This window comes from Nelumbo nucifera, chromosome 5 (assembly GCF_055504915.1).
Source record: "Nelumbo nucifera cultivar China Antique chromosome 5, China Antique-T2T, whole genome shotgun sequence".
NCBI classification, from domain to species: Eukaryota; Viridiplantae; Streptophyta; class Magnoliopsida; order Proteales; family Nelumbonaceae; genus Nelumbo; species Nelumbo nucifera.
Genome location: NC_142653.1, coordinates 13,058,877 through 13,086,494, shown reverse-complemented (window position 1 = coordinate 13,086,494; position 27,618 = coordinate 13,058,877). Strand labels below are relative to the sequence as shown.

The 27,618-nt window shown below is 36.7% G+C and overlaps 2 protein-coding genes across 2 annotated transcripts in view; both read right to left on the bottom strand.

Annotated features, from left to right (window-relative positions):
* Positions 1 to 1,899, bottom strand: part of LOC104605304 (5'-methylthioadenosine/S-adenosylhomocysteine nucleosidase) — a 31,467-nt gene extending 29,568 nt beyond the window's left edge. Inside the window, exons 1-3 of the mRNA XM_010270029.3 lie at positions 1,522 to 1,899; positions 1,329 to 1,392; positions 306 to 397 (exon numbers count right to left, since the gene is read on the bottom strand). Of these exons, the coding sequence (XP_010268331.1) occupies positions 306 to 397; positions 1,329 to 1,392; positions 1,522 to 1,624 (259 nt within the window). The 5' untranslated portion in view covers positions 1,625 to 1,899. The remainder of the gene's footprint in view (positions 1 to 305; positions 398 to 1,328; positions 1,393 to 1,521) is intronic.
* Positions 1,900 to 9,449: 7,550 nt separating this feature from the next.
* LOC104605324 (uncharacterized) overlaps positions 9,450 to 27,618 on the bottom strand; it is a 62,355-nt gene continuing 44,186 nt past the window's right edge. Inside the window, exons 19-35 of the mRNA XM_010270047.3 lie at positions 25,939 to 26,088; positions 25,584 to 25,805; positions 25,228 to 25,449; positions 23,006 to 23,659; positions 21,270 to 21,530; positions 20,826 to 21,182; positions 19,679 to 20,091; positions 19,177 to 19,603; positions 17,572 to 18,873; positions 16,842 to 17,102; positions 16,458 to 16,748; positions 15,882 to 16,370; positions 12,803 to 13,234; positions 11,900 to 12,178; positions 10,729 to 11,280; positions 10,430 to 10,639; positions 9,450 to 9,846 (exon numbers count right to left, since the gene is read on the bottom strand). Of these exons, the coding sequence (XP_010268349.1) occupies positions 9,727 to 9,846; positions 10,430 to 10,639; positions 10,729 to 11,280; positions 11,900 to 12,178; positions 12,803 to 13,234; positions 15,882 to 16,370; positions 16,458 to 16,748; positions 16,842 to 17,102; positions 17,572 to 18,873; positions 19,177 to 19,603; positions 19,679 to 20,091; positions 20,826 to 21,182; positions 21,270 to 21,530; positions 23,006 to 23,659; positions 25,228 to 25,449; positions 25,584 to 25,805; positions 25,939 to 26,088 (6,642 nt within the window). The 3' untranslated portion in view covers positions 9,450 to 9,726. The remainder of the gene's footprint in view (positions 9,847 to 10,429; positions 10,640 to 10,728; positions 11,281 to 11,899; positions 12,179 to 12,802; positions 13,235 to 15,881; positions 16,371 to 16,457; positions 16,749 to 16,841; positions 17,103 to 17,571; positions 18,874 to 19,176; positions 19,604 to 19,678; positions 20,092 to 20,825; positions 21,183 to 21,269; positions 21,531 to 23,005; positions 23,660 to 25,227; positions 25,450 to 25,583; positions 25,806 to 25,938; positions 26,089 to 27,618) is intronic.

Here is a 27,618-nt window from a genome sequence, read left to right as displayed (position 1 = left end):
AGAGAAGAGAAACTCTGAAATACAGTGAATGTCGAACTAAACTGCTCAGTCGACAGTACTATTATTTATATTATGATGTAGTACAATGATACAGGAAGTTACTGGAATGCCCCTAATTAGTGATGGGACACCCAGACAACTTAAAACATTAAACAAGATTAGGCCCATTAACATAGGCCCAGTACAGGACAACTAAAACTTAAGTATGGGCTAATAAGAACTCTTATCAGCCGAATACTCATACATACAAAGACTTCAATCCAACAGATATGTCAAAGTTAGAGAGAGAGAGAGCAGATACTTACCCAACAATGGATCCTTTCCTGGCCAAATTACATTAAGATTCAGATCTTTGTAAACACCATAGTATCTTACCCAAGGAACCCCTTTAGGGAACCTGTAAAATTAGCAAGTTAGAGAAAAAGAACACAGAAAACAATATATGAGACATGAAAAGCCCTCAGTAAATGATTATTAGGTCTGATTCTAATAAAGAAAAAACCAGATAAAAGCAAGGTTCAAAGTATCAATATGTATTGCATTGTATCGTGTGTATTGTATCAGTATTGAAGGTCACCAAAATGCAAAATACCGAGAGTTGGGGGATATTAACAGTTTCAATTGTTAATATTCATTCTAACAAGCTTAACTGTAATGATTCAAACTGAAAAAATAAATAAAAAAAGAGTGTCCGCTGTTTGAAATGCACAATATGAATATCAATATTTTGAACCTTGGATAAAAGATGGAAACAGTTATGACAAGGGAAAAAAAAAAAGAAATCAGATATAACTACTGGAAGCCTTAAACATGTAACCTGAGATACAGAGATTTTCCAGTTTCTGCAGCATTGAGTTTTGTATAAATGTTTTAAAAGATAAGATAACAGCTCAGGGTTTGACACACGGGCAACTAGCCAGGCTTATGGGTGTTAAAAATAGCAGGTTGGTACTGCAGTTTCCAAAAGTCGAAGATTACCAAAGAAAAAGAAACTCTTCTGGTAGAGAGCAAGGTCCAAGCCTAACGGGGAAAAAAATTTATCAGCAGTAATGAGGTGAAGGTTAGTATAATAGACGTGCAAGGAGATCTTTGTTCACCTACCAAAGGTTATACCTCTAGGCATCCAAACAAATACAGGAGGCAAAAATAAATAAACAAGGAGTTGAGATAAAAATAATTAGGCTTGAGAAATAGTAAAAATACAGAACATGAACCATGAACCTAAATTAAAGCATTGAAAGGGCAGAAGCAATCGAGTACCCCAAATAAATATGGACAGAAATAGAAGGCATCGAAAAGAATGAGGAGAGAGAGAGAGAGGAACTCACAAGGAATCGTGGTCCTCTGAAAGCTGGAACTTGGTGACAAGCGGAAGTGCTTCAGTCTGCATAGCTGACATTCCAAAACAAAACGAACGAAGAGAATAAAAATCTATAATAAGAAGAAAGCAAAACCAAAAAAAGAAAAACAGAACAGAGAGAAGTTCAGGAACCCTAGAAGTTGGGACAAAGTTAGAAGTACCAATAATGATGACAATGGTTGAGATAGGTTTATTCTCTGCGTCCGCAACCATAGTCGTGGCCCGCTCCTCTACAACTTCCGTGCTGTCGTTATGAGGAGCCATGGAGCGGCCCTTTCTCGCTGCCTCTATCTCGCTAACGAATCACTAACGCACACGTTCCAGCTCTCTGCAAGTGATTGTTAACCAAAGAAAAGGAAGAAAATGCGATTTCGACGATTTTCAGAGAGAGAGAGAGAGCGGGGGTTGGTCGTTTGTCTGTTCGGTACTGAGATGCGTGGGAATGATGATTGATATTTATCTGAGAAGGGCAGGCACGCAGAACGCTAGACGCTGGAGGCTGCGTTATGCGTTGCAATCATTAACAACAAGGCGTGCCTCATGATCTACATTTTATGTATTAACTATTGCTATGATGCCACGTGAACGGTAAACATTAAGCCACCTGTAATTAGCAAAGATATTTAATGTAACATCCCTTTGCCGTCCAGTGCTGACGTTTTTGGAACTTGGAGTTCCGTTGAAAATCGAGGACTCCAATCAACGATTTAGATTTATCGCTGTGGTCCCACAATACGTTATTTCATTGGTGGGGCCGCATCAATATATCAAACGGAAAAGTAGCGATGCACACGATGCAGAATTCTGAATTCCAGCCCCCTGCAACTAGCCCTCTCCCCCCTATAAAAGTGAATTTGGCATTAATTCACCGTTAAGATGCATTTTTTCTGTACTTTTGGCCTAGAAAATTCTGATCCGGGCTGATTGTTCGATATCAGGTAATTCGGATTTCGGAAGCATCTTCCTAACCCTAAAATCGAGGCACCTCAAGGTTTTTAAAATGGGAGAATGACGATTCAGCCAGGCCAGGGTCAGAATTTTTAGACTCAAGGTACAGTTGGAGTGGGTATCGGTTGGGGGTTGTTGACATTTTGAATGTTTATATGGTTTTGCAGTAGAAATCAGAAATTTGCATTGAGCCTGTTTCGTACTTCTCTGTTTTAAAATCGGACTAGACAGGCAACCTTTTTTGAGTCTGGTTTCTAGGTTGAATGGTTCGACCGTCTGATCTGAATGAACAACCTATTATGATAAAAAATTTAAAAAAACCCAAAAAAATGGTCAAAAACCGTTGTTGGGTTGAAAGGTTCGATCGCCTGAGTCAGCGGTTCACTAACCAAATCAACAGTTTTGGGGGTTAAACAGAATCGGTCAAGTGACTAGTTCTCTTTTTTTTTTTTGTCCAACCGTCCTATCTGATTTGGTTTTGAAAACATTGATTCTCCTAATAGATAATTTATACTTGGGAAAATTTCACTTTAGTACCCTAAACTTTGGGGGTAGTATTAAGTTAGTACCTGAACTTTCGAATGTGTCACTGCATTACTTAAACTTTCAAAAAGTGTCGGGTTGGTCCCTGCCATTAATCATCATCAATTATCTGTTGAAAAATATCAAAACTACCCTTCAAAAGAAGACACTATTCATTGTCTTCTACCTTGAGACTGAACCAGTTGAGATGTTTGAGATTCTAGACTAATGAAGTCATTGTCTTCTACCTTTAAATTTGAAACACATTCTTGTCTAGTTATTTGATTATTTTTTTTTTTTTGCTTTTAGTTATTGCTTCCCTCTATCATATTTCATTTTTTTTCTCTATTTTCTTTAAAGATAATCGATTCAATCTCAAAGTAGAAGACAAATGAATAGTGTCTTATTTTGAAAGATAGTTTTGACACTTTTCAACAAATAACTGACAGTTGGTTAATGGCGGGGACCAACTTAACACTTTACTGAAAATTTAGGTTATGCAATGACACATTAAAAAGTTTGGATACTAACCTGACACTACCCCCAAAATTCAGGGTACTAAAGTGAAAAATTTCCTTTATACTTCAGGGCAATGCCACTAAGGATCTCAAATTTCCAGTGTGACTATTAAATACCCTCCTCAACTTTTAAAACTTAACATTCAAGTCCAATTATTAGTATTCCTTTAATTATTCAAGCATGTGATGCCATGTGCGTTCAATATCCCAAAATTACCTTTTATATGTTTTATGAACCCATTTGATGAGGTGAAATTTGAGTTCTACATCAAAATATAACCATTCTCTCCAGCCAATTTAACAAATTCAATGGAGGATTGTATAATAAGAAATTTAAAATGGTCATTTTGGTAGTTTTACCACTCATTGCAACATAAACGGTGCTGGACTTGGTGCTTGATTTTTGAAAGGTCAAGCAACTTAATTGTCACATTTGAAAATTGAGGTTTTTAATTGCCTTTGTGGTTGGAAGGAAAGTAGGGAAAGAGAGGGAAGGGTGGCAACTGAGTGGTGGCTCGGTTTTCTTCACCTTTGAGAAGAGTTATTAGTTATTGTTATTAAAAAAAGTATTGTACTATGTCACTGGGGAAAAAGGCAAGGGATTTAAGGAAACTTATACGAAAAAAGTGTCACTATTCACTGCCCTAATTTTTCCTAATAATATTAAGAAATTATTCAATTTGTTGGGAAAATTGCATATTAATACTAGGCTATACTTTACTACTTTAGGGGTTGTAAAGTTAATACCTAAATTTCAAAACATATCGTTACAGTACTTGAACTCTCAAAACTTGCCAATTTAGTCCATAAACGCAAACTGATGTTAAGCATGTAAAATGACACAAATACCTTCTGAACACCATCTAATTTTCTTTACAACACCCTCTTGAAATTCATGAAAAAAAAGAAAGAGATGAGAAGATGTAGAATGTTTTACAACCCAAAAACCATTTCGAAAATCAAGAGAAGAGAGTGAAAAAGCCATCTAATTTGCCTTACTGGTCTTGGCGGCACAACCGCCAACAGCACCATTATTCGAAACAACGGAAACAACAACCTGGTCAATGGCGGCAACAACCTTCCTTTTGTCGCTGCCGGCCAGATACCAGCCGGAGCCACTCTTCAGAAGCTCACATGTTTGGGACAATAACCGTGATCGACAATGAAATAACTGAAGGACATGAGCTGGGGTCTTCCCTGGTAGGTATAAATTACTTTTCAAAAACTCACTGCACTATTCCATGGCGGTGATCATCAGGATAACACCATTAGTTTTTTTGGTGTCCACCGAACAGCAGCTCCAGAGTCTCAGATTGCTATAGTTGGAGGCACCAGAAAATATAAGAAAGCAAAAGGATACACCACGATTCAGACCCTTCATCGTCCGATCAACACACGACCCATGGCGTTCAAAACCGTGCTTCAGTTCAGTGTCTATCTCACACAATAGTGTGTTTGCTCCCTTAGCGTGCTTGAATTAGTTCTTTAATCTTGACTGGGTTACGTCGTGTTGGAGGAAAGAATAAGCTTATACATAATCCATGAATTCCATGAATTCAGACCCAGATTTATCCACGCAAAAAAAAAAAAAATTGTAGAGTTAATAGTTGCCTGACTTATCAACCGTGCAGTCAAGTGCAGGAGTTACTCCAGTTGCTTACCCAAGGACTCGTGCAATTCTCTCCGAGCTGTAGTATTGCCGATTGGATTAATTTCTGCATCATTATTGATTAATTAGGCTCAGTTTGGAAGGAGCACAAATGTAGAATGCAAAACCCTATATTTTATATTATTTTATATAAATTTGTATTGTACATATTTACATTTGCACTCTTTCCAAAGTAAGCCTAAGTGCTACACAACAATTGATAGTTTGAGTGATGTAGAATGCAAAGACCAAGAAACGCAGTAACAGAGGAATCGAGATGAGCAAAATTTGCAGTCTCAAGAACAGGGGCGTCACAATAAGCGGGAGCCGATCAAGTACGATGATGTGTTTCTCGTCTCTGCCGAACTCGCAAAATGCTGCCATGACCAGACTGCGGATCATTTGGTGGTTTGATAAACCTATAAAAATAAACAATCAAATAAGAATCTTTTTTGAAGTTAATTGATAAAACCCAAGGGAGGTCTTTGTCTAACGCTAAAATTTGGGCGGTCTTTGTCCCAAAGAAAAAGTCACAGTACAGGGATCCGTGTAAATTATCCTTAATGTCGCATTTGGTTGCAACACAAATAAATTTGCATCGATACAAAATCATGACAGTGCAAATAATTTGAGTGTAAGGTTTTGAAAGGAGTACAAATACAAATATATAAAGTGCAAAACTTTGTATTTTAGGAAGAAAGATGGTTCAGCCCTGGGCCAGAATTTATAGGCATACAGTACTGTTGAGGTGGATGCATAGAGTGTGGGTTGTTGTCATTTTTAATGTTTGTAACTCTGCAGAGGAAATCAGAAATCTGCATTGGGTTTGTCTGTATTTTTCTGCATATTTTATATTATTTTGTATGTATTTATAATGCATATATTTGTATTTGTACTCCTTTCAAACTAAACATAAGTTCTGACCTATTTTTGTTTTAAATTTTAATTTATTTTGTTTGATTACAATCGAATAAAGTAAATTAAGACAAAAAGTAAAATAAAATAAAATTTAAAACAAAATTAAACAAGAATTTACATTTTTTACATTTACAGTCCAATGCATTTATACTAACACAAAAAAACTTCGCACTGAAAACAAGCACAGCCTAAATGCTTAAAATCTCCTCGTGGACTTCAGTGGGGAGCAGTCACGAAAGAAGCCTTCGCTCCGAAGCATGCGATAGCACCTTGAGTGCGAATCTACGTTAAAGGTAACCATTGCGACAACTACAACCATGATCTCCGTCAAAATCCAGATTACATACTTGGGAAGGGCTCTCTTATTCTTATTATATAAGAAACCGAGCTAACATCCATGATGCAAGTACACTCATCAATCCTTGTATATCGATCAATGATTTGTTGAACAAATTAACGGTTGTTAGTAAAATAATGGTTTTGGAGAAAAACTGAACCAGTCATCTGACCAGTTCCCATTTTTTTCAGTTCAACCATCCGATCCGATCCAGTCCAGTTCTAAAAACCATAGTCATGGTCTGTAACAACGATGGCCATGGCCATGATCTCAACTAAAGGCCCCCATCAAATACTTCCTTCTTTCATATATAGCAAATCTAACTAACTACCATTACATGAGTATGCCCATCTCATAGCCAATAAATTCGAAGAAACTTCATTTACTTAAAAAGCACGAGCGCATGGCTGTATAGAGAATATCCGAATGCCAAAAAAAAGTTATTGCAGTCATTCTCTCCAATCAATCTATATTTATATTTTTATTATTTATAAAAGTGTGAATGGAATCTAGATTTATGGAATTTTCATTACCCTATATCTTGAGTTCTCTAGGTCAAGATCTGAGTTACCCATTTGTGTATGAGCTTGGCCAAATTCATTGCTCGCTTTGGGCACAGAATACTCAAGAGCCAAAGCCTGAACCTAACCCAAGCTCCTTGATTAAGATTAAGCTCAAGTTTTAAGCAAAATCCAAAAATCTAAAACTATCCCATGTGAAAGCTCACATTGATCCATCAAATTCAGGCCGTATTTTGGAGTGTTTTTTTGGGCCTAAACAGGCTTATCTTTGAATCATTTTTTTAGAAGGTACTTGTTTAAGCTCAATTTGAAAGGAGTACAAATACAAATATATAAAGCACAAAACCTTGTATTTTATATTATTTTATATGTATTTAATGTTTGACTAATCACCATTTTCTGTTCAAATTAGCTTATTGCAAATACAAAGGCTAAAATGGAGTTTTTTGCTGCTTGCTGCTTTTTTTTAGTTAGTCTTTCTTGATGTAAAAAGTTTGTTCTGAGCTTTTTCACCAAACAATTTTTGACTGACTTTTGGCTTCTTCAACACAAAAAGCACATTGGAGAATGGAGAAGCACTCCCAAAGATTGGCTGCCCAAAGCTCAGTCCTTGACATTAGGGGTAAATCGTAATTATATTCAGCCTGGTCTTGTCCAAAAATTTCGGGCCTAGGCCTAGATTTGTGTTTAGACCCAGCCGGGCCTGGGTCCACCTAAAGACAGAAAATTTCAAAGTTAGGCCCAATTTGAGCCTGGCCAGCCTGCGTATAGTTTTCTGTATATGTTTTTATGTTATATCTTATGCATCATATATGAATATTATAATATGAAACTTATAATACATATTACATATAATATTTTATATATATATAATATAAAAATTATACATATTTAATATTTTATAAACAAAAACTTTAGACCCAAAACCATGCCGGGTCAAAGCTGTCCCTCATCACCTTACCATAGATGAAAAGCCCAGCCCAGCCCATGATCGCCCCTATTAAACTGACACTGAAATAGACAGTAGAGAGAGAGACAGAGAGAGAGAGAGTTTTGTTCCCACTTCAGCGACTTTTCTCTGTGGATGTTCGAACTCATGGTTTTAAAAAGCGACCTAGAACTGGAATCATTCTGGCCACTGGTTTTTAGGTCAAAGGTTCAGCTGTCTGGTTCAAATGGATGGCCCATTCCAACTTAAAAAAATAAAAAATAATTAAAATAAAAAACAGCTAAAATCATTTTACAGGTCAAATGGGTCAATGGTTCGATTGTTCGGGTCAGTAGATTGATAACTAATTCAATGATTTTTGACCGATGACCAAGTTTAGGATAAAACAAAATCGGTTGCCTGAACGGTTCCTGGGCCAAATGGTCTGACCTTCTGGGCCAACAACGTTCAAAATCACTGGTTCTACTTTACAATTTTTAACAAGAGTAGGTGAATGAAGTTGGCAATGCCATTTAGGCTGCATTTGGCATTCCTATTTTAAGAACTTATTGCCTTTGACAGTTAAAAATCAGTGTTTATAAGGACATTTTAACCACAAAAAGGAAATAAATCATTAAAATAAAGAATGCCCAATGAAGCCTTAATACCATGGATAATGGCACTACGAGCCTAAAGCATATCAACGTAGAGAAGTATAGAACTGTAGAAGTCACACCGCTAAGAAAAATTATGGTGGTGTTATCTCTGTATTTAGGCGTTTTTTAAGTCATTTTTCATTTTTTTTATGAGTCATTTTTCTATTCTGGAACCAATATTATGTCATTTTGAAACTCTAAATATCACTAACTTATGCAAACACAAACCCATAGTTTCAAACACAAGGGCCCAGTGATTTGAGAAGCGCCATACCTATTTAGGGCTGTCAATGGCTCGGTTTAACCAACCAACCAAACCAAACCAAAGCACATCTGGTCCAAGATCCCCTTGGCCTGGCGGTCCTTTTTCTTCTTGATTTTGATTTTCTAATTCAATAATTTTTTTTTTCATTAGATGATATACGTGATATACGAAAATCCTTTTTCTGTTTTTCATTGATGTTTTTATTTTCACTAACGTTTTCATTTCTATTCCAATTTAAAAGAAGTAATTTGATTGGTATGCCCCATGGTTTAATCTTATATATATCATAAAGTAGTAGTAATTCTGGAAAGAACCAAAGTTCCTTCCCATCCAATCAAAAAGGTTTTTTTTTTTTTTTTTATTGGATGGGTTGATTTCTTGATGAATCGTGAGATAAAAAAAGTCTTTTTTATAAAATTTTTCAATTTTTTGATAATAATTAGTTCCAGTCTTAATTTTTTTATTAATGTTGGCGCCGGTATCCATATTGGCTATTCATGTTATTAAAATAACTTTTTTTTAATAATAATAACGACATTCATATTACTTTCCTAAGATGCGTACTTTGGATCTTTTTTTTTTTTTTTGATAAACAATACTTTGAATCTTTCAAGATATCACAACCCTACCATTTTTCTCCATTATCAGAAAAAAAAAACCATCTTTCTCTTGCCACCAATAAGAGCGTAACTACAGATTTTTCTTCAGCATGCCGCTTTCAACTAAATCTTCTAATAAAGTTAGAGTTATGAAAAATAAATTTTGAGGAAGGGGGGTTTTAAATGATACGAGGAAAATCAAAATTTTCCGGAAAAATAAACCCAGGCATAAGAATAACATACAAAATAACTTTTTTTTTTTTTTGTCGGGCTTTTTAGGCGATTCTTAGTTCGTACTTCGTACACCCATGGATTTTTTAACGCGTATAAAACTTGCAAGGTTCTACAATCTACATCACTTCTAAAACTGATATATATGTACAGAAAAATGTACATGTGTATAAATTAGTAAATTACAAAAGCGATGACTGCTGATGATCATCATACTTTTAAGACAGCTACAAATGCTTTGACATACAATCCGGAAAGTGGGTTAGCACTAGCAGTTAGAACCATGGGTGCCACGTCGGATCCATCATGCATAAGTTCCTCGGAGTCAAGGCAGCTTCAACTAGCTCGGTCACACCTCTCTGTACCGACTGCGGTGGATCCATGGCATTCTCTTCCTGAAATAGCATACAAACCCCACAAAAAAATACCAAATGAGGATAAATGCCCAAGTTCTTCCCCCAGCACTGTCAAAGGGTAAATCAACCTTTTGGAGTTTGGTTGGACCACAAAATAGAAAATAGCCAACCAATGGACACGCATGCATGGGAGATTGGGAGGTGTTCTATAGAGCAAAAGAACAAGAACAAGCAAATAACTAACATGAGGTGTATGAGCGTATCATGACTATTTCCCATTATGTTACATAACTAAAAGAAAAGGAGGAGGGCCAACCATCCTATTTTTTGGCTCTTAAAAACAAATCTCTCGTTTTTGTTTTTATTAATCTGTCAAGCTTGAATCTTCTTACTTCAGCTAGCAAGTCCAAATGGACTGGCATTTCCCAAGGATCAATATGGACCACTTTGGAGTGCACCTAACAAATATTTTAGGCCATCTCCCCAGAAGACAAGACTAACACAAATGATCACTAAAATCAATGCTCCAAACCTTCTAGAATTAATGCAGGTGAATGCCATCCCTAGCTACCATGTCCATGTGCTATTCCTTAAAGAGAAATAATTTGCAAATATGTTTTACCTCCTCAGAGAAGTACTGTGGGGCTATTCCTTTGATCCGGCCAATTACATGCTCCACATTAGTGGTAACTTTATGCTTGAATTCCGTAGGGTTCAAGCTACCCCCTACAGCAACTGGGGCCGAGGGCATTCCCAGTGGTCTTTTCCAAGACCAAGAAAGAAGCTCATCACGGAAGAACATAGCTAACTGGTGCCACAAGTGCTGACTTTGCTGCAAGAAAGAAAATTCCACAAAACGTTTCAGCAGTTGATAAGCTAGAACAAAATCTCTGTTGGCATAAACTTTAAGATAGGATTCACCTTAGGTGAAACCACAGCTTGGGCTGCAGAACACATGGCAGACACAATCAAACCTTCCACCCCAAAATGGGAAAAGAAAGCCTGCATGTTTCTTGTCAGTCGGAAAGGCACTGGTTCATTAAACTCAATCATTCCATTTGCATCATAAGCTGGATGGAAGTCAGTCTGGAATATTTTGCCAGTGTTCTTAGCAAACAGAATCTTGTTTGGGGTCCTTCCACCAATTTGCAACATGAAGGACATGAAACTTGAAAGGGCAAGTTGGACAGCAAATTGCTTTTTGAAAGCCCATAGGTGGTTGCCAGTCAGAAGAGTTTTATACATGTACTGTGAGAATATATTGTCAGTGACAAGGTTCTTGGTGATGTCATTATATGCTTGCAGGCGCAAGTCCACAACAGCTTCTGGAGAAACCTGGCCTGAGATAGCCTGGTTTAATTGTTCCTTAAAATGTGTGATTGGGAGATCTGCCTCTCGATTGTTCCGTGCACAGTGGTTCTCATAGACCTCAAGAAAGGTGCCATACATCAAATCATCCTCTACCATTCGGACCTGGAACAAGCAGCAACTGGTTCTCATAATGCATAAAAAGGGGGAAAATGAAAACAGTAGGAATGCGAAGCAACTGTCCCGTTTGCCTTTGCCATAGACGTGCAATATATGAAGCCAGCCAAGGTCAACCATTTGTAAGAGATCCACTAGGAATAGTCATGATAACCATAATAACAGAAAAAAAGTATATAAAACACAATGCTAAAACTGATTTTTTTTGTATATATTACACATGGTTAAAATAGATTAAATATGGTAATTTGGGCGCACTGCATTTTGATAAAAGGATCACTTCCCAGTGAAAAGGACTGAAGATAAACGATTTACAGTAATAGATCATAGGAATATATTCATCCTTTCAAGAGTGCTTGAAGGCTAATAATCAGAATGGTACCCCGTTTGTCATATTAGGGATGTGTCTTGCCACCCTAATCCACTTAGATGATTTTGAACAAGAAAAACTGCTTGGAAAAACCCACAATGAGCAGGTTCCAAATTCAGTATACAAGAAATCATACTCATACCACAGCTAGTAATTTTCTACCAACTATTGAACTCTTTAGATTTCCAAGTAAAATGATCAACAGGACGAGAATGGTAGCAGGTGGAGAAATGTTACCTGGGACCAAACAGGGATGATTATTGGGGTGTGGATGCAAATGTGGCGACGCCTTGATTCTTTATGCTTGTCAAACATTCGGTTCATTACACGGAAAAGCTGCAGTATACGTTCATCACTTCTGGCATTGGGGGTCAAAGATGTCTGAACAATAAAATGACGCTGAGAGCCATCAGAGCCAATGAGAGTCAGGCGGCGGAAACTGCTCCCATGCCGTCGAACAATTGGTATATCTGCTCCAATTCTGTCTAACTTCACTGTATGATCAGGTGCAACTTCCTGAAATTCAATAGATGATATAAAAAAATGCACTAATAGATGACAAACAATGCATTCAAAAAAAAAAAAAAACATTATACACAGGGCATAAAGAGTGGGCGTTAGCGCAATGGTTGGGTTGCTCCATTGCACCCTGGGTGACCAGGGTTCAAATCTTGGAAACAGCCTCCCCATATGTGCAGGGGCAAGGCTGCATATCCTTCCCCAGGCCCCGCATTGGCAGGAGCCTTGTGCACTGGCCTTCCCTTTGAATACACAGGGCACAGGAGTTCTGGGTCAGTTCTAAATATGGGTCCAAATACTTTATGGGTTTAAGTACAATTTTGAAAAACTAAGGCCTGCATAGGTTTTAATTTAATCAACTTTGTATTGGATATGACAAATGCTTCTGGTTTTGGAGCCCAATGTGGTAGGGCTTTCTTTGTTCCCTTGGGACCTCATCCTTGTGAGTTTCTTTTTTGCCTTATTTGTTTTTTTTATCAATATCATCCTTATGAGGTTTTATTTCTCTTCGTCATTAACTTTAGTTGAATTCCTTTGTTGCTTATAAGAGATAGAGAAGTCAACTTAACTTACCTAATTTCATAGTTAAGGAGAGTTCAAAATTTCAGTCAATCAACTTACCTGATCAGTGAAATACTGCCCTGGAACCTCAACGTCAACAACATGAAAATCACGCAAAACTTTGCTTTCTTCTTCCAGCTTTAATACAGCTGGGAATCTGTCTTCAACATTGCTCTGTAGAACATTTTTCCAGTGCTTCAGTCGCTCGGTAAGTTCAGAAAGGGTAGCAGGGAAAGTAGCTGTGCTTTCTGGATCAAGATCACGTTCAAAGTCCTGTTTGTACTCCCTCACAAAATCAACATGCTTATTCACAGCATCAGCTGAAAAACAAGCCTTGCAAACACCAGAGAGCTCTTTCTTCAGAGATAAAGGAACTTCTGCAGTAGTGGCAGTTGGATACTTGTAACAGCGGTGAAGCAGAGCATTGACCACGGCCAGAAGTCTCTCCTCAGGCAGAGTAACAAATCTAGAGCCAATTTCTGTAAGCAGAGTCTGCAAATGACAGCAATCCTTTAATAACTACAAGCTGAATTGATAAAGTTAAATTACTCAGAATAATGACATATAAAAAGCCTATTCAGTATTTGCAAAATTGCCCACCAGACATGAAGGCAGGCATGTAAACATTGTTATTTAAAGACAGACAAAGATGACGCCCATTGGCCAATCATTCTTATGGTCCTTCTGATACATTGGTCACTTCTCTCTGTATATTTCAAGCATGTCAGACTGAATTAACAAGATGAGGGTGCACGGTGGAAGTGGAATTAAACCATCAGGTGTCAAATTAGAGAAGTTCTATTTGTAGGGATGCAAACAGATCAGATTGGATTCGAATCAGGGTATGTTCGAATCCGATCCAACACTGTTCATGTCAGATCAGATCCGATCGGATCTGATAGGACTCGATCTGAATTCTATTGGATCTTCAGATCTGATTTGATCCAACTTGTTATCTTTAAAAATTAATAAATTATTAAAAGAAAAAAAAGGAAAAACAAAAATACAAGTATTTTTTAATTATTTTCATCATTTATATGCGCTTTTTATAAAAATAAATAATATAACAAATTTATAAAAATACAATATAATATTTATAAATAAATAACATATATATGCATTATATATATATAAATATATAACATATCAGATCAGATAGGATTGGATAGGGTGATCCAAATTCGATACGAAGATCCAACCAGGGGTAATCCAAATTCGACCAAATAGGATCGGATCTCGGATCAGATCATGACCTGACCCATTTGCACCCCTATCTATTTGATGACAAAAATGGTTAACGGTAAATAGACGCACATACACAGTGGAAGGACAGTACAAAATATTGATAAAAAAGACATACAAAACAATGAATTGTTTGGTTAATGAGGCAGTAGTATTCGTATATTAAAAAGTCATATAGAAGGATGGAGAAAAGAGTAGCATGTGTGTGTTTGGGAGGGGGGGGGGAATAGAGAGAGGAAATAAATACAAGGTGTCTATCTGTGAGTATGTTTAAACAGGAGAATGTGTCTCATATAGGATAACTAGCGAGAACCCTTGTTAAGCGAAAGCTAAGCAATAGAAACACATAAGAGTATACAATTGTATTATATTTTTAACTTTTTAAATAATTAATATTTATTTATATTTTATATACTACTTCTAATATTTTTTATAGTACAAAAAAATAACAATAATTTTATTTTAGCTAGGGTTGTTCATAAGACTGATGAAACCAACCAACTCAACCCGAGTAGGTTGGTTTTCTAGTATTTTCGGTCGTTTTTGGATCAGTTTTGCTTTGGCCATTTGTAAACCAACCAAAATCAAATGACCCGACCATAGATATATATTAATATTTTATATTTTAAATATAATTTTTTAATACGTGAAAGTGGGAAAGTTCCCATAATTCTTAGTCTAAAATATTTTATATCATAAATTTAATCTTTAAATTATTTTTTTATAATGCCATTGTAATTTTTTAAGTTTAAGTCTTTTGAACTGACCAACCAAACTGAAAATCAGTCCAAAATGATACAACCCGAGTTGGCCAGTTTTCACTAATAGTCAATCACTTTTAGGTGACCAACTCCCCAACCTGACCAGGTCAATTTGGTTGGTCAAACAACCTACAACTTAAACGAAAATATGTAATAATAGTATAAATTATTATTTAAAATCTAGTTATGTTAAATATTTCATTATTTAAATTATTTAGTTATTTAAATATTTATATAATATACAAAATATTTAAATAATTTCGTTGTTTCGATTTTAATTTAAAGTTATTGCATAATAATTAATATTTTGTTAATTGTTATATAATTATTTAGCTATTTTTAGTATTTTTTGTTTAAGATATTTAGTTATTTAAATATTTAAATAATACTTTATTTTTTTAATGTTAATTTTTTATTATTTGAATAACATTTAAATTGAACAATCCAAAAAATCAGAATTTATATTGTTAGTACATAATTTCATGGTGAATTTTGTAAAAGTATAAAATTATTAATAAAATAATATTATTAAATATATTATAATTAATTTTTGTGTTTTTAATAAATAGCTTAAAGATATTATATAAGTTCGTTAGAATATTTAAATAATTATTAAATTTTTTAATTCAAACTTTTTTTTATATAGATATAGATAAAAAGTGAGGGAGAGGATAAATAGGAATTAGAGATAATTTAGGAGAAGGTGGGGGATAGTGGGGGAGGTAGTTTAAGAGAAATTTTAGGAGAAGAGATTATTTAGGTTATTGGGAACTTGTAGGGGAGAGAGAGAGAGATAGAGAGACAAAGATTTTAGATAATTTTTTTATGGGGAAGGTGAGCATCTCATTGGTTGTCTCAAAAATGACATGGAATAAAAAAAAAGGAGAAAATTCCTACAATAACAAGCAGAGTAAGCCGAAAACCTTTCTTGTAGTTGCTGCTTGCTAACCTCAGATTCTTCTTTGTATACTTATGACACGCTTTGCCATATCAGACACATTCTCCTTGTAGCATTTTACATAAATGGAGCAAGACCAACTAGGAGAAAGATTTGCCACTACATGCATAACAAATTCCAGGTAGGGCTAAACTACATCACTAGGCACAACGAAAGCAAAATTATTATGTCAACTCACCTCTAGTTCACCAGCCAAATTTGTATGCTTGCTCCTAAGAGTCTCCATAACATCTTTTGCTAAATCAAATGCACTAGCAGCAGAAGCTGCCAATCCAAGTGCACCACTACGCCTTAATGCACTTTGACTACCTTCGTTTATGGTTGACGAGCCTTGTTGTAAAGGTTGGGTGTGGTCATGCGCAGCATGTGGACCACCTTCAACACCTGTGGTCCTCTCAGGTTCTTGTCCATGAGAATTGCCACCATCATGGGACCCACCAAGACTTCCAGACTGATGAGCTTGATGAGCCTGATTATCTGAGCTTATAGCACCTCCAACATGACTCTGTACCCTAGTATTTCCATCAGCCAAACCTAGAGAACCTGTACCAGCCCCAGAGATATTTTGTTGCATACGTTGCTGAGCCATTGCCAGCCTTCCCAGTTCAGACTTACTGGCAACATCACGACGTTCAAGCAAATATGTACGCAACCAATAATACAAGGCCTACAAAAAGCATGTATCAATATAACAAGAACTAATTTTCAGAATACTGTGTTGGATATCAATATTTCCTCGGTTACAGTTAGTTACCTGTGGGTAGACAGTTGCTATTTTTAATAAAACAAGTTTACAATGAGGTGCTTCTGTCCTTTGCAAGGAAAGCAAAAGCTGAGGGACCCAAGAAAGCCAAACCCAATGTGGAATTTGATCCAAGTACTTGTCAAAAGATCTTCCAACAGGTTCATTAGCAGTATCAAAACTAAGTAGATAGAGGACACGAGCCAGATGGCTCCTTGAGTTAGAGACCCCATATTTGATGCCTTGAAGAAAGCAACTCACTGCATACTCCAACCAAATTTCTTCATGGGTTTCCTTGTAAACCTGGGATGAGTAGGCAGCAGATTAGTCATCAGGTCACTGTCATCTATGAGCAACAACAAAGGCATGATGCATTGATAAGAAAGAAAAGAATACCATATCACAATAATTTCCCCAGCTTATCCATCCCTTAGGCAAATGTTTGAAGAGGCCGATGGCACTGGAATATGCAAGATTAGCATTCTCACAGTCATTTAGCTTCAATAGAAAGTCCCCCTTGAGACGGAAAATTTCTGCTTTGTGTTTTGCAGGAAAATATTCCAGATTGGTACTGTTTATCAAATTAAGGCCACTAGTAAGTTCGCCCTTCATTTCAAGATAAGCTTTTGCTTGTTCACTAATTTTTATAAAGGCCTCCTGCATATATAAACAAATTAAACATTCTGAAGAAGCAAATGCCTAAAAGTCAATAACTCAAAGGGAATAAAAAGTAAATAACAAAGTACAGAAAAGAAATTGATGGTAAAGACTTATTGTAAATAGACATATTACAAAGTAATCATGCATCCGAGTATGAATGCAACATTCACCAAAGGGTTGGACGCAACCATTCAATATGGCCTATCAAGAATACATCTTACTAATAATTGAAAATGAAACCAATTAGATCTTACTAACACAACTCAAGGTCAATTGGCACACTTCTTCTGGTCACCCAGATGATACAGATGGCCAAGTCAATTATAGACCAATAACTTTCCTCAGTCAATTCACTGAATGGTGGATGTCAACATCCCCAGATAGGTGACCAATTTTAACAGAGAGATGGGGGTAATAGCTTTTTTTCCCATCTGTTCTGACATGATTATACAAAGGTTTCCCTTACCTGCACTTCCATGGTTGAGTGCCCATACATCTTTTCAAGAATTGTCACACAAACATCGTAAAGGCCTTGCTTACGGGCAATGTGAGCAAGCTTATTAACATTCCATGCCTTGTCACGGTAACCAAGATGATGAAGTTGAGAATTTGTATTTCCAAAATCCTTGAAAGCATCTATGACAGCATTATACATTTCATTCCTCCATTGAAGCAAATCATACCACACTGACAAATTGTCCCATTCATTTGGAGTTCTTAGCCGCCAAGTCTCAAGGATGTCCTTGAGATCCATATAACCACCAGTATGAACACCCACGACAGTACCTCCTGAAAGTTGCTTGCTTCCATTGGCAATGTCAACTATAATCCTAGCTGATTCTTGAACTTCAACTAGTTGTTGAAATTGCTGCAGAAGAGGTATTCGGGACTGAACAGACATTTCAGGCAATTGCCACCATTGTTCCAGAGCAAGATCAACACCTTTTCCAACTATGTTTTCAGCATCTCCAACACCATTTGTATTTCTATCATGAAGAGCAAAAAAGGCCTGGACTAATCGCAACTTTGGAGTCTCTTCCACTTGAGCCTTTGGAATTACATTATCCTTCATATATGCCCAATCTGGAATTTTCCATAGGCAATCCAATAGTAATTCATAATTCTCAACACTCTTGCCAAAGTCTACCAACACATCCCACTGGCTAAGTTGACTAGCACAATAAAGCCATTGCTCTTCCCACAGGCACATTTCAGCCTTTGGGACAGTGTTATTGTAAGTGCCTTGTGTTGCCTTAATCATGGCTTGGTAAAAGAGGCTCTGAGCACGCTGCCAGTAACCATGCTGAACCAGTGAAAGCCCAGCCCTGGTTTCTGCAGTAACTGACCTCTTCTTCCATAATCCACATCTCATGTCTTCTTCATTGAGTAACCTATAAAGCTCAGCAAGAGACTCAGAACACTTTGTGTCATTCATGAACAACATAACATGACTTTCAAGCAGAGCCAATGAGATATGCCAAGCATTGTAAGTCTTTCCAATATATTTTATGAGTTCACTTGGCATCCGAGGTTGAGGATGGCTCAAGTGAAGGCCTTCTAGAAGTGCCTGCACAACATTAGGTCTGCTTGCTTGCTGCTTCTTGTGGTAATCTTTTGACAAGAGAGCTATCATTGGCTTCGCTAGAGCCACCTGCTCTTCCTTGTGAAGAGTCACCCAGACAATAGGAAAAACCAGTACCCACATATGGTATGCAACATTAGCATCTGTATGAGCCAGCTCTCTCAAAGGAATAACTAGATCAGCCACCTACAAGAAAATGAACAATTAGAACTTAAATAATTCAGCCAAATACAAAATAAAGGAATCTTCTTGGTGTACAACCCCAAAGATGGTCAATCAACATCAACTAGTACAAAGAGACATTGTGCAATAACATGAGATCCACCACCAACCAATTGTCAAGCCAAGTATCCATCCAACTGGGTGAGTTTACCTTTGGACTTGTGACATTATCTAAAAGATGTCAGAAGCATGCTGACCAACAATTATTGTGCACTTAAAAGCTCCAGTTAAGACAAATAAATCAGAAGGAAAACATGGATTTAATACCTTAAGTTTGCTCATCTCAGTTAGAAACTGGGCATGCTTATACACAAGGCTATCGAGTGTTAAAGGACCTCCTCCTTCATCAGGTACATCAGTAGCCTGTTGTTGCACCCCAGAACGCTCTGTCAGACTCCCCAAGGCCATGAGTGGGGGTACTCGAGCAGAGTTTGGAGCAAGTGTGATAGGTTCATTTTCAAGCAAGATTGCAAGAAGAAGATCAAGACCTTGCTTCAGCCAAAAGACATCACTTAGTGCTTCCCAGTCCTGGATTTGGATGATGAACTGCAGCCTTGTGAACAATGTTTTTCCAAGGGACTCATGATAGAGAGAGAAGAATTTCTGCCTAACCTCAGGATTTTTTGCCCTAAGGCCAAGCATAAATTGTCTTTCTACTTTCTGGTAAGCTTCTTGCCGCAAGGATTGGGGATATCTAGCAACCAATCAATTCATAAAACTAACATCCAGGTAAGCGAATGTGATAAATGAGCTCAAATAAAACACTTACTTGTTTGAATCGGCACAAATTCCATAAAGAAGCTCAAGATATTTCCTGTCCCACTCTTCTAGAGTATCAGTGGTGAAGTTCTGCTTATCAACTTGCGACAATTTTTGAAGATAAGAAACTATCTCCTTCTGAGTGAGAACAGCACCTGGCGTACTTGATGCAGCTGTCCTACTAAAGTCATCTTCAATCCATCCCTTTATTACATCAAGAATGCAGAGTAGCACACTCGCATCTGTACCCTTCTCTGACAATAATGTACTTAGTATTTGATTTATAGATCTCTTGCAATCTGGAACAGTCATAGCCCTGGCACTGATAAGTTTGAGCACAGATTTCAAGTTAGAGGTGACTGCTCCTATGTCAGCAACAGCACGAGAAGAACTAACTGCAGAATCGGGATCTGGTCTTTGACCCTGAAATTTAGTATCACAACCAATTTTTAATGTCCTTCAATAACAATTAAAGAAAAAGTAATATAATATTGTAAATCACTACTGACCAATCAAGTAAGGAAATTGCAACATCATATGAAGATTACAAAATAATTCTGTATAAGAAATATTTGGTTATGATTATTATGATGTGGTATAATGGATGAAAGAGGCAAACCATTTAATGGGCCCACTTGATGAGATCCCACATCAGAAATTAACCAATTGCCTAATAGTAGATTTCCCCATGTATGATGTTTATCCAGGACATTTGCTATGCTGCTGTTGAAAAGAGAATATACAGACATGCTGATCCCAAATCAAGTTTTCTTTTTGGCATGAGAGAGTTAACGAAAAGTGTAAGCTAAGTTCCAACCCCTGTGCATCAGGACATGCTGTGGTAAGACTGACCTTACCCTAACTACATGAAAAGCAACTCACCGCACATAAAATTAAGAGGCAAACTAAACTAAAAAGACCAAAGAACAATCTCATATTCAGGTCAATGTGCCCATCAACTAATTCCAGAATAGATGAACGAGCAAAACCTTGTCTAGGCGAAAATGGTCACTCTAAGAAAATTATTGGCATTGGCAATAAACGAGCAAACCCTTGTTAAATATGTGAATAACGAAATTCACAATTCATAACTAACTACTAAAAATTTACATTATTAATTTGAAGGAAAAGATGTTTCAAATCAAACAATGCCATACTTGTCTCAAATGAGAACCTGCAGCTGATCCCATATCCCGTGCAAGGCGTTGAAGCACACGAGCCAATGGCAAAATGAAAGGATCAATGAAGTTCTTCTGCACCTCTGTCAATGTTCTAATCACAAAGAGTGCAAAACTAATCATGGAGTTAGCAGAAGTAACTTCAAGTGATATCTGATGAGCAGTCACTGCAGCAAGATGCTTTTGTATAAGCTCTTCAACCCTTTGATACAACATCCTCACATCCTGTGGTGTATTAGCAACTTCTGGAGGATAAGCCACAAAAACCATTTTCAACAAGGAGCACAGAGACTTCCCAGCATCCAACATTTTATTGTTGAAACAAGGCTCAAGTATCTGCAACACAAACACCAGTAATATTATGAAGAAAGTATTGGATATTGCTCAAACTAGTAAAAGAAAAATTACCCTGCCAGAATGTACCTGAGAGATCTGGTTGATGTTGTTTCGGATGAACAAATGAGGCTGCTTCTCCAAGACCTTGTTCATAACATCCAGGCCCTGTGCCAGAGCTGTTGCTGGATCCTTCGATTGAGATGGTTGAAGGCTACTCAACAACTTCTCTAAATAATTGAATTTAACATTGGCATTTGGCCACACCTCCAAAGCTTGGGATAGTAGCTCCAGGGCTTGCTTATACATAGAACTAGCTTCCTTATCTTTGGGTTCTATTACCAATGCCACCTATTTCCAGAAAATACAACCAAACTCTTATTACTTGTACAAATTTTATACCTGAAAAAAGTTCTACTCCATGTCAACACAAGCACCCCAACAGAACCACCCAAAGAATCTACAGGTAGAGAATGACTACAGGTTAATAGATTTTTCATCAGTTGAAACACAATGTCAAAACAAATCTAACAAGCGACCAACACATTCAAGAAAAGTTGTCAATTATTGCGTTATTGTTTTGCTTAACTTGAAACTGAAGAAAGACTTTTAGACAGATATGCCCAACAATAACTATTGTCCAAGGCTTGGTTTCCTTTGTGTTTTCCATTGCATATGAGATAAGTTAAAAAAAAAGAACTTCATTTAAAATGAAGCAATTTCCAATCATTGAGGAAAGATTGGAATGAGGTGATTACAGAATTTCAAGAAATGACTCATTTCATTTTAGATTTCAACCGGTGTTGCAAAATTGAAGGCGCAAAAAAAAGCACAAGGGGAAATTTGTGCCCGAGGCACAAGGGGCAAGGCGAGGCGCCCGCTTTTTTTAAGCAAGGCACAAAAGTACAAAAAATAAAAAAAGCCAAAAAATGAAAAATAAAAAAAATATTAAACATAACATTAATAAAAAATATAAACTTGAATTTTACAATAAATGTTTTAAAAAATTATTATCTAAAATTAAAATACATAAACATAAAATGTAAATCATATTCAAATGAGAATTTAAAAATAAAATCAAACATATAAAACATTTTCAAGCATGTAAAACCCACAATCTCTTTTTTTCCTCAATTTCATTATTTCAAGTAGCTAATGTGATGTAAAACATATTGCATTCCTGATTCTACGAGCCACCTTTATACCAAGACCCTCAAGGCAAGCCCAATCAAATCCACATTAGGGTCTTGAATTCTTAGTTCTCACACAAAAAATAATGATTTTATAATTTTAATTGCCTTTTAAGAAGATATTTTATTAAGATGAATGAATGAACAGAGCATAAAATTTTAAAAAGGTGCATGCCTGGGCTGAGCTGCAAGGCACATCAGGAACACACCTAGGCGCACTAGGTGTGTGCCTTTTGAAAGTGCTGCACCCAGGACCTAGCCAAGGACTACACACTAAAATGCACCTCACCTGAATTCGGATTTGCTCCTCACACCAACCTCATGGCATGTTGCACCCTTGCATTGGGAACATCTCCCCATGAATGACAACATAAAAGTACAGGAGATGTTCCCAATGTGTGGCTGCAAGTGCTGAGGTTGGTGTGAGGAGCAAACCCATATTCATAAAAACCAAATAATATTGAAATCATGAAGGCTGCATTCCTTTCAATGTAGAAGCAGATAGATTTATTTGGATGCAAGGAGAGGAAATATAATGGAAATCTTTCAGCATGGCAATCTTCAACCCTTCTGCTTATTTCAAAGCAGAATCATAGCATTTCAAAGATAAGTTTAGGTAAGGTTAAGACGACTCACTCGTATGAGAAAATTGATAATCATTTCCTCCATGGCAGCATTAGGCTTGAACTCTTCATCAGGTTGACCAGTAGATCCAGGAGTTTCTATATTTGGGATTGATGATACACCACCAGGTGACATAACACTAAGAGACTGAAGACCGGGTTCCACCTTTACTCGTTTACTTAGATCATCAGGGAATGCAGAATTTTCTGATGGACGTTTTGGGTCACTGCCAACAGATACTGGATTAAATGCATCAGCACTTGGGCTAGGACCTTCTGGATCAGGAACTACTTTCATCTCATTTTGCCTTTGCCTTTCCCACCCGACAACCAATCCAGCAAGTTCAACAGCAAGGCGCCTATTTTCTGCAGTTGTGTTATAAGGCAATCCAAGGCGATTCAAAGAATTTACCATTTGAGGGACAAATTGTGCTCTACAACTGTAGAAGAGATCTGAATGGCGAACAATTAGCTGGAAAATGTGTATCAAGTTAGGAATAGAATGACCCTCCTCAACTAGAATCTTTTTGGTATATCGAATCCAAATCGGCATACGAGAATCTCCCAAAGGCAATCTTCGTGGTAGTGCTGGCATTAATATATCAAGGGCCTGTTTGACCAGCATCTTATTCTCTGGTTGGCAAGTTCTAAGAAGAGCAACAAAAACCTGCACTTCAAAGTATATCACTTTCCATAAAACTAGTACAGACATGATTTCTAGGACAAATATAACTGAAGAACATAAAAATAATAATAACATCAGAAAAGAAGGATCAACGAGTTTCCAAGCCACACAAAAATTTAATGCCACCAGTTAAATGCATAAAAAACAAGAATCTCATCATCATCTAAGCCTATGGAATCAACAATGTGAATCCTGTTAACATAAATAAAAAATAAGAATCAAATTGCATAATATATCTCTTTATAAGTTTATATAAACAATAAAAATATATGGCATGGTCCAAAATGCAAAACAGTACTACTGTAGAAAATAAGGCATCCTTTTTATTCTCAATACACACTTGTCTACAACTCAAAGTACATAACAGAATTAATGTGGTAAGCATTGGCAATTGTTGATCGCAAATATAATACAAAATACTTCTCCAAGTCCTTGGTATCTTCTAGGTTGATTTCTCTATAAACCTTACTCCTGAGTCCCGACCAGCAGCATATTCTAATGACACATTTGAAATTAAAAAAAAAAAAAAAGATTATACACTAACATGCAACATTATTATCATGCTTCGGTATATCCTAATAACAATTCGAAGGATTGTTATTGAAGTATTCCTTTTTGTCTAAAAAAGGATTTATAACAGCATCACTGTTCCATTATAACAGCATCACTGTTCATTTATGCTCCATCTGGAACAGCAACACTATATCCATGTTTTATCCAAACAATAAATGCAAGAAGCCATGGACAAAGTAGTAAATTTTTTTGATGGGTAACTGATAAATTTATTCATTGAGTCTTAAAAGTATAAGATATGTACAAGTGTGTCTGCAACCCTGAAAGAGAACTTCAACCCATATCCATTTTACATTGCATTTCCATTATATTTCCAAAAAATAGTTGCTGTCTACCCATCCCTGTTAAGCCATAGGGTCAGGCAACCCATTTGCTGATTTATGGGTCCATAGAAAGTTTGCTTCCAGCTGCCTTGCAAGTACATAAATTTCTTTGATGATGTTCCTGTATAGCCATGTTCCTGACTCATTGTTCTTTAGCCAGCCCACTACCACTTTTAAATCGTCCTCCACCAAAACGTTTTCAAGGTCGGAAGAAATTAGCATATATGGTCAATCTGCAGAGTAATCATTGGCTGGGTAAAAGTAATAGTCTTGGAATTTGAGAGCACAGGAATTCACTGAAAGAAGTGAGATGGTCGGCTAGAGGGCTGAGGGCATCCTTCATTTGGATCCAAAGATCAGCCGGCTTTGGTGATACAATGGCAACACAGGGTATGACCAGACATCAGTTGTACCAGGGACTAATAATCAGGAAATTTGATTGAATGCAAGTTAAAATGTTTGAATGATTGGGGGAGCAAAAGATAGCCTAAACTGGTATTTGAGAAGATAGGCACATCCTAATCTCCTTTGTACCATACTATTCTTCATTTCATTTAATAAAATCTTATAAGCTACCAATAAAAAAATATAATGTTCAATCCACATGTTCTGCAATGGTTAAGTTCATAATTCATATATTATTTGTTAGTGCACCTGCAGTATAATTTTTTCTGGGGCCTGATAAGCCTCCAAGAAGTGGCAGACATTGACAAATGCCCATTGTTTGCTAGCACTATCTTCACGCTTCAGATGATTCCAACCAAACTTGATAAGCTCCTTCCGATGATGAACAAGATCATTTTGTAGATACTTTAGAAGCAGCGTAGCCAACTGCAGAAGTTCTATTCGGAAAGGTTCGTCATAGTCGGCAGAAACCTACAAAAGGGAAAAGGATATAAAAAAGCTTAAAAACATCCATAGACAATTGAAACCTTACCAAGTTCAACCAGAAAACAGGAATGAACCATCTGAAACATAAACAGAGTTCTAGTATATAATTGGGAAAGCACCTCTTCTGGGGGATCAAGAAGCTTGTCAACAATTGTTTTTATTATAGAAGGGTCAACAACCTCCCAACTTTGACCATTCTGGAAAGCATGAGCTAGCATTGGAAGAATGAGCATTTGCATAGCGATAACCAATTGATCATGACCCAGTTGTTTTGATTGGAAAAGTTGCAAAAAATGTAAAAGAAGTGTCTTTTTCAAATTCGGAGGATAGCCCTCAGCAACCTGAATGCAAGAACAATAATTAGATCTGAATAAACAAAATGCAGGGATCCACTGTAATGGCAAACTAAAACAAGTAATAGGAAAGGAGTATCACCAACAGTAAATGACTGAGTCAACCCTGACTGCAATATACCTCAATGATGTAAAACTCCTTCAGAAAAGTATAATCAATGCGAGTGTGGACCAGAAATATGGAGAGCATATCAAATAGCACATTCACTTCTTGTTTATCATGGCGTAAGTAATTCAGAAAACATTTTACAAGCCATTTGCTTTCTTTTACCTGTATATTTTCAATAAAATATCAGTGTAAGACAGATCTTTCGATAACAACATTTTTTGACAAAATCATAATATAGTTCATTAGACAACCATCACAAAACACTTAACTAATACAAAATTGGTGCATACATTCGGACAAATAAATAGCTATGTAAAAAAGGGCTATGCCAAGCAACCAGCTGGTACAAAAGTCTTTATTTATATTAAATGAAAATGCACAACACAGATATTCAACCATAGATGACCTTTTTGTTTAGAGTTCTTGCTATTTTCATCTAAATTTATGGCTTGAGTTCATGCTAGCTAAAAGTGAGGGGAGTCTCAGATTGTGATAGGCTTGCTCAGGGTATGGCAGTTAAAGGCCTTCGATATTTCAGCATAACGTTAGAATTTAGAGAAGCAAGAACTATGGCATCCATAGTGATCATCCTATTTGATTGATACAGGAATCAAAAACCACTCCTTAGGAGAATTGCTCAGCTGACCTAGTTGCCTTATCAATATGAGAGGCTCATCTGCAGTTTGTCATTCCTCAGCTGAACAAGATAAAAAATTACACCCTTTTCTTATTTCACTTCAATAAGTTTCTTTGATCTGATTACCATATTGTTTATAGTTGCTACTTCTGATGTCCAACATAGGTAATTAAATGTAAGAAAAAGTATCTCTTACGAACCAACCTATGATATTGTTATAAACAGGGTCAACTCAACTTAGGTAGTGTTAGCAGAAGAGTTTTCACATTGCAGTAGTACCAAATGCAATAACAGAATAAGATTTCAAACAAAACCATTTTTTCTATAACCAGGACTTGGACCTTTGGAACAAAGTGATACACCACAAAACATGGATAAACTCTTCGTGGCCAGGCAACAAAAAATGGTCTTTCCTTTTGAAAGCTTCTGGTGGAAAAGCATGATGATTAATTAAAGGCTATAACCAAGGAAACAGGCCTAACCAAGGGCCCTTAGAACAATATACAGTGCCCTATTTGCTAGTTTATTTAAGATAATTTCAGATGAGGGGTGTCTCTGTGAATTGGAAACAAATTTTCAGGAGATACACTTTAGTTGGAAGATAAATGAATTCCTTTACATCCATCAAAAGTTAGAGAGTGTTCCCATTTTCCTCGATGAAAGAGAAGAGGTTTCTTAGAGCATGAATAGAAAAGCAATCTTTTCTGTAAGATTTTCTTACCTTTCTCTTCCTATATGATATGCCAGTGAAATGGACCACCATGGAGGCATTTAGGATGCACAGGTTTTTGGATAGGGCATTTACCAGAGAACATTAATATCACAGATCCTGGTGTAAGACGGTGGATTTATATAAGCACATTAACAAGGCTGACCCGGCATAAACCTACGTCCGACCAAATAGGTTCCAACTAATTATTCACATAAGCAATGCTATTTGTATCAATTTAAGTGCTAGGACTCAGAAAGCCCAAAAGTATTTTTAAATAGCGGCTCCATTCTTTGCATCCTTCCACCAGAATTCCACAACCTGCGAACTACAGTGGCCTGATCCC